General features: G+C 46.5%; 1 protein-coding gene across 7 annotated transcripts in view; it reads right to left on the reverse strand.

The window, feature by feature from the left end:
• The window catches only part of ATRX (ATRX chromatin remodeler), a 138,216-nt gene extending 127,187 nt beyond the window's left edge, over positions 1-11,029 (reverse strand). For 2 of the 7 annotated variants that reach the window (XM_005291792.5, XM_042851046.2), the window contains exons 1-2: positions 10,799-11,029; positions 936-1,155 (exon numbers count right to left, since the gene is read on the reverse strand). Coding sequence is in view for 2 of the 7 variants with exons in the window: in XM_065556605.1 (XP_065412677.1) it covers positions 10,799-10,818 (20 nt within the window). In the remaining 5 variants the exon portion in view is untranslated. The remainder of the gene's footprint in view (positions 1-935; positions 1,156-10,798) is intronic. The other 5 variants (XM_065556605.1, XM_005291793.5, XM_065556604.1 and 2 more) reach the window with 4 other exon arrangements.
• Between the last annotated feature and the right edge of the window lie 3,012 nt (positions 11,030-14,041).

Raw genomic sequence — 14,041 nt, forward strand, 5'->3', positions numbered from 1 at the left:
CCACCACAATTCCTCCCTTCCCCGCCCCCCCATGCCCCAATCTATTTTAGTCTTTAATACAGTACACATTTGCACTGAGCTTAATTTCATCCTAAAACCACACACACTCCTGCCTCTGAAGAGTTTCATTTTTCAATCAATGCTTCAAAAATTCGCATTTCAGCCAAAAACAAAACAATTAATGATAACAAAGGCAACTCAGATACTATTTTGAAGACTTCTTCCTATTCAGATTTTCTGAAGAAGGTCCCCAAACAAGATTAAGTTTATCCTATCACATTCTTTGTGAAGACTGTTACTGTTAAATTCATTTAGATATGTCTGAACTGATCATGCTCTCCTGTCCTCATCCGGTGCTCCAGCACTGCCTGTTTCCACAAAGGTGGCAACCAATTCATATATTTATTTGTGGACTATGACCCCTTTCTCTCAGGTGCATTCCTGAGTTTTAGTTATCATTTCACTAATACGTATACGAATAAGGTTTGTTTTCGGAGTACAAAAATCCACATTTGAGGACTTGTAATTCTTCTCAATATTCAGCCTGTTAAAAGGAAAGGGGGAAGCTAAATGGACATAGAAACTGAAATTCTGGATGTAGAAAGTTATGTTCTTATACTTAGTGTGCTTTTATCCATCTGAATTGCCTTGGTGATGTTGTGCAATTCTTTCATACATACCCTCAGCTACAACCATTCTTCCTGACTTCTGCTTTCTCTTCACCGCTTTCAAGTGGAGAAGCACCTCTTTCTTGTTAAATTGGGTGCAGGCTGAACTATCTATATACATTCACAATTGTATCTGATGAATGAACCTGCTTTGCTGATGAATGATATTTCAGACAAAATGGAATTGGGGCGATACAATTCTACTTCACTTTCAATAGACAGGCAGTTGTGATAAAAAAATCGCCACTGAAAAGAAACCTGACTTACGGAAATAAGGGATGAAGGTGAGATTAAAACTTCCATGGCTTCTGCAACTAAAGATGGCTGGCGATTCCTTCAGAAGACAGACAATTCTCTAGCAGAAACTCCATAGACAAGTTAGTTGTGGGTTTTGGCCCAAGAGTGGTCCGTCAGTTTTTTTGCAATGACCCAGTCAGCATCAACACCACCAAAGGTAAAGACAATAGCGGTAAACTTCTTTCCACAACTATGAGACAGTAGAAAAACAGTCTAATAATTAAGTCATAAGTTCCCTTCAAAGGTGATTTACGAGTACTTGATAGTCTGATAGCATCCTAAATTCCCTCAAAGAAGATAAAAATGACTGTGATGGGATCCCCGGGGTGCAGCCTGGGACTGAGAGACTGCTGTGCCCCCTGAACTCTCTTCAACCTGAGCCGTCTCTCATAATGCCTTGCTAGTGACCAACAGCAAACCCCTCCAGGCGCTGTGATCACTCAGCGCAACCACATGTGGAGCCCCACAGCCAGCTAGATTGCATGAATGCTCCCAGAGCCTCTCATGAATCATACAGAGAAAAGCACCAGAGCCAAATCCCCCCAGCTCCCAGCACTGTACCTCAGGAATATACCATCTTGCACTGCTCAAAATGAGCAGTGCAAATTTATTAATTGGTTCACCACTTCATCAATGGAAAGTAGATCTACACCAGCCTTTGCAAAACCTGAGCAGATTTGCCACACACTTCATACAAACACACTGGTAAAGATAAACGGTAAAACAAATGTATTGACTACAAGTGACAGATTTTAAGTGATATTAAGTGATAGGCAAAAAGTCAGAGTTAGTTACCAAAAGAAAAGAAAATGTAAGCATGCAGTCTAAACTCTCAACCCTGTTAGGCTGGGCAACATCTAGATTAAGCGGTTTTTCGCACCCCAGTTCATAGTACACATTTCACCCTTGAAATCTGTGCCAGTCCCCTCAGTTGGAGTCTTCAGTCTTGTGAGTGTCCTTGTTGCTTACAGTGTAGGTGGGTGAAGGAGAAAGGCCAAGCATGAGCCCCCTGTGTTTGGTTTTATACCCTCAGTCCACGTGCTTGGAAAACACAAGTCCAGGCATGTCTGGGTGGGCATTGCTGAGTCTCCAGGCAAGGTTGAGCAATTCCCCCGGTGTGGCCTCATGCAGGTGAGTCATTGCATTGTAGCTCCCTTGCTGGACAATGGCTGGTGATGGGTTATTTGACACCCCACCCGGGTGTTGGCTACTTTCCTTTCCGTTGCCTCTGGGGAGATTCCCCAACTTATAGCATGTTTTAGTGACAACCATACAACACAATTCTCATAACTTCATATGCATTAATGATATACATATACGGATAGAGAAAGGAAATGATCAGCAGATCATAACCTTTCCCCCAATACTCACAGGGCCTGCTTTATATGCAAGATCACAATCATATATAAATGAGGAATACGGGAGTTACAAAGCGCTCCCCCAAGGTACAGAATGTCATGACTCCAGGTTTTCTTTGCACTTCAGAAGAACAAATTTTCTAAAGAATGTTTCTAACCCTGTTTGTGCAGGCAGAATCATTCATATTCTGCCCTGAAATAAGTGTTCAGTGGGTTCAGGTGATCAAAGATGTCAATGAGGTAGGCTAAATATGCCACCCATATGAATTATTTAGAGTGTCAGCAAGGGGAGTGTAGGAGGTCGGTTCATCCCTCCCTGTCCATCTGGGAGGGAGGCCACGTCCCCTTGCTGTAGGCGTCAAGTTCAGGGGGAATTAGCACTGGCAGCTTGAGCTTCCGGCAGGACAGAACACCAAACAGTTAAGTAGCCGTGCCTTGCAGTCAGGGCATAGCAGCAAAGGAGTCTAGGGACCCTGCCCCTAGGCACAGAGGAGCACCAAACAGTTAGGTGTTCAGCTCTCTGTCTGGACAGACAGCAAACAGTCTGATGTCCTAGCTCCGGCAGACAGCAGACGCATCTTGGCCTGGGATGGGGAGGCTGCCACCCCAGGAGTGGAGTGGTAGGGGGACCTGAACCCACCCAACTCGATCGGATCCCAGCCCAGGGCTGGGCAGAGTGTTCTGTCACTGGTCAGCGGGGATCTGCCCAAAACATGCTGACCTTATTTCAGGTCACAATACAACCAGATTATCATCTGGTTCCCTTGGGCTACTTCCTACACTCCCATTGTGTGGTACTTGGGTCTCAGGGTCATCATCAGTCTTCCCGGGGTAGACAGCTAATAGCAGCCCCAACAGCTCCTCGGCATCCCCAGCACCTGGGGCTTTGGTGCTGTAGTGGGGTCCATCAGGCTCAAGCTCGAGCAGCAGGTGGGAGATGTCCTTCTCCTCTGGCGGCTCTGGCCCAACTGAGCTTGAGGGCCCACCCATTATACTTCTGGTTCCTGTCCCGCCCTTTTATTTCCAGCGGGGTGGGTGTGGATGCCCTGGCTCCGCCCACCAGGCGCTAAGTGAGGGAGTTTCCCTGTCCATCTGGGAGGGAGGCCACGCTCCCTCACTACAGGGAGATCATTGATTATTATGGGAAATCTCCACTTTTGCTTGTAATTAAAAGAATCAAGTTAACACTTCACTTGTCACTACATCTCTTTCCCATCTGTGAGACAGAAGGAAAATCGTCTCACAACTCTTCAGTCTGAAAGGATTGTTGGTAGTTACAGAGCAATGCAAAAGTTTTGAATTCATCTATGACCTGACACAGACATTCAGACATTTTCTTATCAACAGTTTAGCAGTTTATGAAACAGTGAGGCAGGGATGTATTTGGTGTGATGTTCTTCATCAGTGGACTAGTACACTACCCTTATCTGTCACCACTTTGGCACTATGCATCCAGATAATCATACACAGCTCCTACGAAATGTGGAAGTCTAAACACATTTTGAAATGTCTTGAATGGCATTCTACTGTTGTGCTTTACAGAAGATCAAGTCTCAAACAGAACCATCAGAAACCTACTTTACAAAAATTAGCTGTGTAGCACCAGAGATATCAAACCACCCCTCAGATCAGGCAGTATCTTAGGGCTTGTCTACACCACGCAGCTTTTAGCACAAGGCTGTGTCGACACAGCCTTGTCACTAAAAGTCAGCGTGTGTAAACGCTCTTTGTCAGTACTTTGTCAGCACTTTTGCCCACAAAATACTTCCAGCCCCGGAGCGGTGTTAGCTTTGTCAGCAGAAGACAAAGCCGCGTTCACACTGCCACTTGCGTTAGCAAAACTTTTGTCTTTCGTGGGGGGTGGGGTGGGCTTTAAGTACCCGTGAAAGACAAAAGTTTTGTGGACAACTTCGCAGTGTAGACATACTCTCAGAGAGATATATTCAGACTTCTTTTGACTCATCAAGCTGAATTGCCAGCTAGAGACTTTTCCAAAGTTATGAAAGCAGTTTCTCTCATATATCTTCACCCATGTCACAAACATGAGAAACCATGACAGGTTTCAGAGTAACAGCCGTGTTAGTCTGTATCCGCAAAAAGAAGAACAGGAGTACTTGTGGCACCTTAGAGACTAACAAATTTATTAGAGCATAAGCTTTCGTGGACTACAGCCCATCAGGGGCTCGTTCACCTGCACATCTACCAATGTGATATATGCCATCATGTGCCAGCAATGCCCCTCTGCCATGTACATTGGCCAAACCGGACAGTCTCTACGCAAAAGAATTAATGGACACAAATCTGACATCAGGAATCAAAATACTCAAAAACCAGTGGGAGAACACTTTAACCTGTCTGGTCATTCAGTGACAGACCTGCGGGTGGCTATATTACAACAGAAAAACTTCAAAAACAGACTCCAAAGAGAGACTGCAGAGCTAGAATTGATATGCAAACTAGACACAATCAACTCCGGTTTGAATAAGGACTGGGAATGGCTGAGCCATTACAAACATTGACTCTATCTCCCCGTGTAAGTACTCTCACACCTATTATCAAACTGTCTGTACTGGCCTAGCTTGATTATCACTTCAAAAGTTTTTTTTCTCTTAATTAATTGGCCTCTCAGAGTTGGCAAGACAACTCCCACCTGTTTATGCTCTCTGTATGTGTGTATATATATCTCCTCAATATATGTTCCATTCTATATGCATCCGAAGAAGTGGGCTGTAGTCCACGAAAGCTTATGCTCTAATAAATTTGTTAGTCTCTAAGGTGCCACAAGTACTCCTGTTCTTCTTTTTATGAGAAACCATGTTATCTGGTAGATGTTTCTAACCCTAACAAAATTCTGAAACAATCATATACACTAGGGTTACCATATTTAATAAATAAAAAAAGAGGACCCTCCACGGGCCCTGGCCCCGCCCATTTCCCGACCCCCCTAGCCCCGCCCCAATCCCGCCCCTTCCCCGCCCTAACTCTGCCCCCTCCTCCCTCCCACGCAGAAAGGGCTGCCCCAGTGCTACCGGCTTCACGGTTTGCCGGGCAGCCCCCAGACCCTGCGCCCCCAGCCGGCGCTTCCCCAGCGCAGCTGGAGCCCGGGAGGGGAAGCGCCCAGCCGGGGGCACAGGGTCTGGAGGCTGCCCGACAAACCGTGAAGCCGGTAGCGCTCGGGCTTTGGGCAGCCCCTATGCCTCCGGACCCTGCGCCCCCAGCCGGGCACTTCCCCTCCCGGGCTCCGGTGGCGCAGGGTCCGGAGGCACGGGGGCTGCCCGAAGCCGGTAGCGCTCGGGCAGCCCGGCTCTTAAACGGAGCCGAAGAGTCGGGGAGGAGCAGAGCCGCCGCGGGAGGCTCTGCTCCTCCCCTGACTCTTTGGCTCCGTTTAAGAGCCGAGCTGCCCCAGCGCTACCGGCTTCGGGCAGCCCCCGTGCCTCCGGACCCTGCGCCGCCGGAGCCCGGGAGGGGAAGTGCCCGGCCGGCGGCTGGGGTCCAGAGGCAAGGGGGCTGCCTGAAGCCCATAGCGCTCGGGCAGCTCGGCTCTTAAACAGAGCCGAAGAGTCAGGGGAGGAGCAGAGCCGCCGCGGGAGGGGAAGTGCCTGGCCGGCATTTTCCCGGACATGTTCGGCTTTTTGGCAATTCCCCCCGGACGGGGGTTTGAGTGCCGAAAAGCCGGACATGTCCGGGAAAAAGAGGACGTATGGTAACCCTAATATACACCATACACAACTGTGTGATTTGCAGACACACCAAATAAGTCGCCTGAAGGGCACTGGTGTTGACACTGCTAGTCTGAGTAATCAAGCCTTGTTGATTTTTCAAGGCTTCAAGCTTTCTCTGAAAAAAAGCCTTAATTTTATCTTTCAGTGACAGCTGTCTGGTCTCTAAATGTTACAAGAACTTTCAAGGCACCGTATACTCTGCAGCTAGACTTCAGAGCACACTACATACCATGGCTGCAAATCAGTGTAAAACAATACATCATGTTTGCCATTATATTTTTGTATTTGTTTTTCTTTCTGAGCCATCATTGGAACAACTTGCCACTGCCCTATTCACAAACCAGTTCATCTTTCTGTATCACCCGTCAGCCAGAACTGAGGTCCAATGACATGAAATATGGTCATGTGAGGCTCAGCAGTACACTAAGGCCTTCATGATTACTGCAGATATATCCAATATTCCAATTCAGTGACATGTTTTGTCATGGACTATGTGCAGTTGCACCTGCACTTTGCCTCACACAAAATACACTTTTAATAAAGAATGTTTTTCCCAAGATAAATCCAGGCACAGATAGATACAGGTTTCATGCTGTTTTTTCAGCAGAGTAACACACATTTATTCTGCACTAGTCTACAGTTAAAATATGCTCCTTTCCTTGTTTGGGCTACTACTGTTTCTATCCTTTGTTTTTCTTCCTTTTTTACCCTTCTTTCTCTGTTTCTCTCCCGCTTCCTTGTCTTTTTGTATCGCCTCTACTTTTTCCTCTGTCTTTCCTTTCCTGCAGCAACTTCTATTCCCTGTACCCCTCCTGTGAGCTTCACTCCCATCTGTTAAAATGATCAGCAGTGCAATAGCTAGTGTTCACATTAAAATGTTTTTGTTGCCATTCCATTGAGATTAATAGGGGATATGGGAGTTCACTGTTCTAAGCCATTGTTTTAGGTTGTTTGCAGATTTGGGAAGGCATTACTACATCTCTTTACTGTTTTTCACATTTGGAAGGTTTTCTTCAAAACTGGGAGGGCCATAAACATTTTTTTTTTAAATGAAAGCTAGTATTTTGCACAATCTGAATGTCACATAGGCTACATAAATACATCAGTTGGGCTGGATCTGGCCCATATGTTTGATGCCTGTTCTAACCTCTAAACAGCAAGAAAATAACCAGTTAAATCATTCGATGCCCAGCTCTGATCCACTTATTAACTCCCCTTCTCAGCTTGAACTACCTGCTTTTCATAATCCATAGCCCAAATATATTTCATCTGGACAACTTGCAGCCTTTGTTCTACGGGTGAGTAGGGTTGTGTATGAGGCATGAAGTTGTAGGGCACCATGGGAAGTAAGCAGGGAATATGATTGAAACGTTGGGCTTAAGCTGAGTTGAACCAGGGGAAGAGGTGGAGAGGAGAGCAGCAGTATGAGAGTAGCCCTTGATGTACTGTCTTGGCACAGAAACTGTGCCATGGGTGACTCTCCCTTTAATCATCCCTGCTTAACCCCATTCTCTCCCACAAGCCCCGTTCTTTCTCCCTGACTCCTGCATCTCTGCTCACCGCCTGATATCACCCCACAGTCCACCCCAGCGCCTACTGCTGTCCAGCAAGCTTTTCTGGTTCATCTTTTCTGGTACAGAGCACAGCTGGCAAGTCAGGGATAGAACTGATTGGAAACCCAGTCAAAAATGAAATTTTATTGAAAACAGACTTTTTTGGGGGTCATGCTTTTGGAACCCAGGTTGCCAGCGTTTAAAATTAAAGTAACTGAGCAGTTCTGCTGCTAATCTTGGGGAGGTACTCAGGTTATGACAAATAAGAAGAATAACTAACTAGATGTTTAATGTTAAACATTCAGAAATGGCCTACGTCCAAGATATTACCAGAACAGATGTGAAGTTTGAGTGGACTATGCAGAACTCAAAGAAATATGAAGACAGAGAAAACTCTGAAAGGGAGTTATTTTAAAATGTTTCTTCTGCAGTTAGAAAAAAATTCATACAACACCTTTGTAGAAAATTCACCTGTCTTCTGCTGAGTAAAGGGGCCTTTTTCAATGCAACCTTAATGATGCTACAGATGAATAATGCATAGTTCAATAGAACTAACAACTCTGCTTTAGCTTTCAAGTTAATACATTCAATAGTTGTCTTGTACAGAGCATATGTTGAGAGATTTGCCCTAAAATCTTGGTGGGAAACCTGATCTCATTTTTCTTTCTTAAGGTAACCTGCATCCATTTACTTTGAACAAGTGATGTTGCAGCATGACATGTTGCATGTTGTGTAATGCAGCAATAATTTAATTTGAAAGAAGCCAGCAGTAGATATTTTGTACTCAAACTATCTTTAGTATTGTTTGACTTTTTGAAAATATTTCTAAGTACATTCCAAAGTTATCAATTTTTCACCCCATACTACCAGCACAGAATAATTCCGTGACTAATTTCTTCCTCTAAGAAAATAACCAAGTTTGTTACCCCCTCCTATACCAAATCACCCCCCCTCCCCCCCAAAACAGTGTGTTACCATTACTCATGAAGGATCCTTTAAGACAGTGATTCTCAACCAGTCATCCAGGGCCCCCTGGGAGGCCACAAGCAAGCTTCAGGGGGTCCGCCAAGCAGGGCCAGCATTAGACTCACTGGGGCCCAGGGCACAAAGCTGAAGCCCCACCGCATGGGTCTGAAGCCCAGTGCCCTGAACCCTAAGCAATGTAGCTGCGTGGGTGCTCCCAGGCAACTGCCCTGTTTGCTACCCCCTAATGCTGGCCCTGGCTTTTATATGCAGAAAAACAGTTGTTGTGGCACTGGTGAGCCATGGAGTTTTTATAGCATGTTGAGGGGGCCTCAGAAAAAGGTTTAGAACCCCTGCTTTAAGGGTTAATTTGTTCCAGTGACTACACTGCTTCTGTTTTATATTCTCATACTGAACATTTCAAACCAGTGTTTCCCAAACTTTGGAGATCATGACCCAAAGGCTCATGGAGGGTGTCTGAGGGGAGCAGTGGGGGGGGGGGTGTGTCTGAGGAGATTGCTCCTTCTGTAAAATAATAAATCAATTAATTTAAAATAAAAAAAAATGTATATACACCATCACAGGGTCTGTGTTGTATCTGTTTAAGGTCACCCTATTTTATGTTAGGGACAGCTTGTTTGTTGTAGTTTCTGCTCCTGGATTTGGTCAACCTGCTTTATGTTAACTGGGTTAGTATTTTTGTTTACATTGCTAGAGGCCTTCAGGCACAGCTAACTAAGAAATTAAAAGGGTTTCAGGGCAGGGAACATATAAGGGGAGAAAATTACCATTTCTATCAGTACTGGCAGAAACCCTACTGGGAGTTTATGGTAAATTACAAACAACTACGCAAACAAGGGAAAGCAAAGGAAAAAATCAGTTCCCCCCCCCCTTTGTTTTGACTGAAAAATAATACAAACAAATAGAAATGTAATCAAACCCAAACCTCACAAAGAGGATGCTGTACTGTTAGTGTGCTACCAACTGCAAAGATGTCAAAATAGAGTTTAGAGCTACAGAGCAAAAAAATCCATGTAAACAATTATGATTACTTAAGAATCTTTACTGAGGATCATAATACAAGTTCATGTGATGCTACTCTCCCTTCAATTTTTGTTTTGATTTTGTGGACAAGGCTAGTCAACAATCATGAAGGTTAACTGACAATCATTTGTTTATTATTCATATCACATCTTAAGCATTCAGAGTGCTGTGCAGTTGATGGACCATGCTCCTTAGTCACCTTCCCCTGAAATGTCTGTATGTTGGAAAGCGCACAAAACTAATTATGTATTAATGGTAAAACATAGCACCTGTTTGTCGGCACTGAAGCTGATTTGTGGCCTTGCATAGCATAATTTACTGTATGCAGCAAAGAAAGGAATTTAACACAGCAGACAAGAGTAGGTCCTAGAAAGCAAAGAACTGCAAGAAGCCTCCCCTGCTGGGAAGGAGGAGAGAACGTTTCCAGTCTGCAAGCTAGAAAAAAGTCTGCCTAGATGCTTAGGGTGAACACCTTGTGTGAAGATCAGCTTTCCTGCGGTGGCAGACACTGATCGTGATACAAAAATAGATCCTTTACTGTGGAGGGGCAGTAAAGGAGAAGGGACTTTCACTGTGGGAGAAACACGTTGGGGAAGGAGGAGAGAAGAGGCAGGACCACTGTGGTACCAAGACATTCGATGACGCAAAAATCTCTATCCAGGGCTGGGGGTCAGGAGACGGCACCGCCCCTCAACCTGCTCTGCCAAGCCAGGTCCCGCTCCGACTCTCTCCGGGCAAGACAGAGAATGGAAACGAAGCATCAACGCCCCCAACCTTCAGAACGCAGGCTTCGGAGCGGGGCCCCCTCCGCCCCGCGGTGGGACTGGCAGAGGGACCAGGCCGAGCCGGGGGCGCAGCACTGCCCCCAAGCCCACGGGCCCCTCTCTCCCTCAGCCCGGCCGGGTTAAGTCCCGCGCACGCAGGCAGCAGCCAGACCGCACTTAACCTCCGTCCCGCCGGTCCCCTCCCCCTGCCTGGCCTCTCGCCCGCGATCCCTTACTCAGCCCCGCGGCCTTCTCTGGCGATGCCTTCCCCAGCATCCCCCTCCACCCTCCTGCGGTACCGGCCCGCAGCGGGGAGCGGCGCTGCCGCCTCTACTCCATGGGTGGGAGGAAAGCGACTACAGTATCCCCAGCCGCCTCTCCTCAGCGGGGGCCAGTCAGACCCTGGCGGGAGGGTGTTTCGGTCCGTACCTCATGGGCTCCGCGGTCATGTCGCCGCTGCTCGGTACCCCCGGCCAGGCCGGAACCGAGCTCAGGCACTGAAGGGACACAAAGCCGTTAGTGCCGCCATCGCCAGCGCCGCCGCCATCTTGTCAGAGGGAAGATGAGGGAGACGACCGGCCTCCTGCCGCCTTCCTCCCTCGCCGTATCCCATTGGCTACCTGCCACCCCCATCGATTTTCTAATTGGCCGGCTCGGACTGGGCCTGTTGCTAAGGTCGTTTACGTCATCTTTCGAGCTGTGATTGGCTGTATTAATGGTTACGTCATCCTTGAGGGCTTGACGTCAGGCATGCAATGGTATGACGTTACCCATGAAAAGGAGAAGAAAGCTTGTTCACTTTGTCCTCTGAGCGGCTACATGGGTAACCTATCTCATTCGCCCAGGCAGCTGCAGCCACAGACACTTCGCAAGGCAACATTGTGTCTTTCTCTAGCTATTTTTTGTACACTATTATCACCATGATACTTAAACATAGTGTCACTCATGACCGAAGTAGAGAATGTCTTCTCAAAAAGCACATCAGTGTAGTAATGTGTCAAACATCAATATAGAAAATGTCTGTGCACTGCAGCATTTACAGATTTAAAAATTAAAACTCAAAATAAAAAAATTGATTGACACTTCAAGTCATTACATCACTTTGCTTGTATGTTATGTCCCTTTCCTCGCACGTTTTGCATAAATTAGGCCCTGATATGACCACTTACGTACATGATTAACTTTATTATTGTACAATCAATGCAACTACCCACCGTTGTAAATTTAAATGAGTAGACACATGGAGAATCAGGACCTTAGACTGTAATCTATTCAGGTCAGTGACTCTCTCTTACTCTTTGTATAGTACCTAGCCCAATGGATCTTCAGCTCAGTTTAAGTCTCTAGGCATAATTGTAATAATAATTTCTTGGGAACACAAAATATTTTTGGGGACTCATTAACATCCCCTCAGTTGGAGTCTTCAGAGTGTCCTCGTTGCTTGCAGTATAGGTGGGTGAAGGAGAAAGGCCAAGCATGGGCCCCCGGTGTTTGGTTTTATACCCTCAGTCCATGTGCTTGGAAAGCACAAGTCCAGGCATGTCTGGGTGGGCATTGCTGTCTCCAGGCAAGGTTGAGCAATTCCCCTGGTGTGGCCTCATGCAGCTAGGGGGCATGTCTTTACTAGCCATGTTAAAGCGCTGCCACAGCAGCGGTTTAACATGGCTGTGTAGTCGTGGCACCAGCACTGGGAGAGAGCAACAAAGATGCTGGAGTCTGCCACAAATGTTTTTCTTGTTCTAGTAGCCCCTCGTTAATGATCATGGTAATCTGACCAGGCATAAGAGGAGTGCAGATTATATAGTGGCATATGCAGTTTTTCTTGCACAACCTCCACAGGAATGTCTAAAGTCTCTTCTATGTGACACAAAAAATCCTGAAATATTTTAAAATTATCTGGCTGAGTAGGAGTGGAAGGTGTCAAGCTGTCCAGCAGTAGCTCTAATCAAGTGTGAATACCAACCTCAGGACAGACTATTAAAAAGCTGGGCACAAACCCCAAATTAGTTGAGAGTTCTATACTTAGGTTTCACCATCAAATTAGCAAGTGTAAACCCCTCAGACACTATAATGGCCCTTATATGGAGTCACAGACTTGGGTACTCTGATCTGTTTGCCACCCAGGTAAGCCTACCTTTGTCACAGATGGTCCTTTACACCCAGAATCACAGCAACATTCTGGTTACTCCAAGTTCCCAAGGACCAGTCATTGCTTGCTCTCAATCATGTGGAGGCCTAAGCAGCCACAAGGGACCTTCTAAGCTTCTCAGTACCGAAATCCTCAACAGCACAAGAAGGTTTACACTCAGTACCGATGCTTGCAGTGCTTCCCTCATAGTACCGTTACCTCCCAAGCTTCCGCAAAGGCCAGTGTAGTTCAAGGGCAAGCCTAGGATGATATCCCTGGTACCAGACTACCCACCCCCAGTTCCAACTGGTTCTGGCCCCCTGTGCCCCATTGTCAGACATTTCAGATTCTTCCTCGTCGGACTCAGAGGTGCATTCATCTTTATGACATCCAAGACAGAGGGCATACCATCCATCAGAGACGGGAACTATAGGTCATGCCACACTCACAGCACTGGCCTCCTTCTAAGGAGCAATTGCCCAGTCAAGGATGGGTCTCAGGTCCATATGAGTGGCCATTCTGGTCATGTGGGGCACCCCTTTTCCCACTAGGACTCCCCCTCAACCACCTAGTTCTTTGTCATTGAGACTGCTCTCGGGTTATCGGCACCAAGAGCATCATTCTCCGGTACCCACTACTGAGCAGCCAGAAGTCACTCAGGCAGCTTTCCCCAGCACAAGTCATGGAGCAGCCACCACCTCAGAATCTTGTGGCATCCTCTTCATTGCCAGATGAGGCTATTGAGGCAGCAAGGAATCAACTACCACCAGAAGACCACAGAGCTCATCAAAATCTATTGAGAAGGGTGTCCTCTATTCTTGACATTCAAGCAGAGGAGATGCGTGAAAGCTGTCACAAGTTAGTGGACATTCTTCCAGAGTGGTTCTCCCAATTAAGGAAGCCATTATAGAGCCAGTCAAGGCACTGTGGCAGACACCATCCTCCTTATCCCAACAGCAAAACAAGCTGAACAGAGATACTATATCCCCTCTAAGGGGAATGACCATTTATACTTTCACCTTTCCGCAAGTTCCTTGGTGGTGGCAGTTGCTAATGAACAGGAGAGTATGCTAATGAACAAGGACACCAACCATCGACAGCCAAAGGCAAAGTTTTGAAGAGGCTGGACTTGTTGGATGCAACCTTTCTTCTACAGGGAATCTGCAACTCAGGATTGCAAACCAACAGGCACTGCTGAGCTACTATGACTTCACCCTTTGGGATAGCATTATAAATTTAAAGACAAGTTACCAGAGGACCGTAGACAGAATTTTGAAGTAATAATGGGTGAGGGCAAGCTAGTTGGTAGAACTGCTATTCAGGACAGTTTAGATGGCACTAACATGGCAGCTCAAACCCTGGCATCACCCATTTCTATGAGATGTTCATGGTTACAGTCGTCTGGGATCTCCTCAGAAGTCCAGTAGACCATCGAGGACCTAGAAGCCTAAAAGATTCCAGGGCGACATAGGGTACTATACTCAGGCAACAAAGAAACAACAGTTTAATCTTCAACTGCCATGCAGATACCAGGATTTTGCTTC

The sequence above is a fragment of the Chrysemys picta genome, chromosome 9 (genome assembly GCF_011386835.1).
Source record: "Chrysemys picta bellii isolate R12L10 chromosome 9, ASM1138683v2, whole genome shotgun sequence".
In the NCBI taxonomy this organism is placed as follows: Eukaryota; Metazoa; Chordata; order Testudines; family Emydidae; genus Chrysemys; species Chrysemys picta.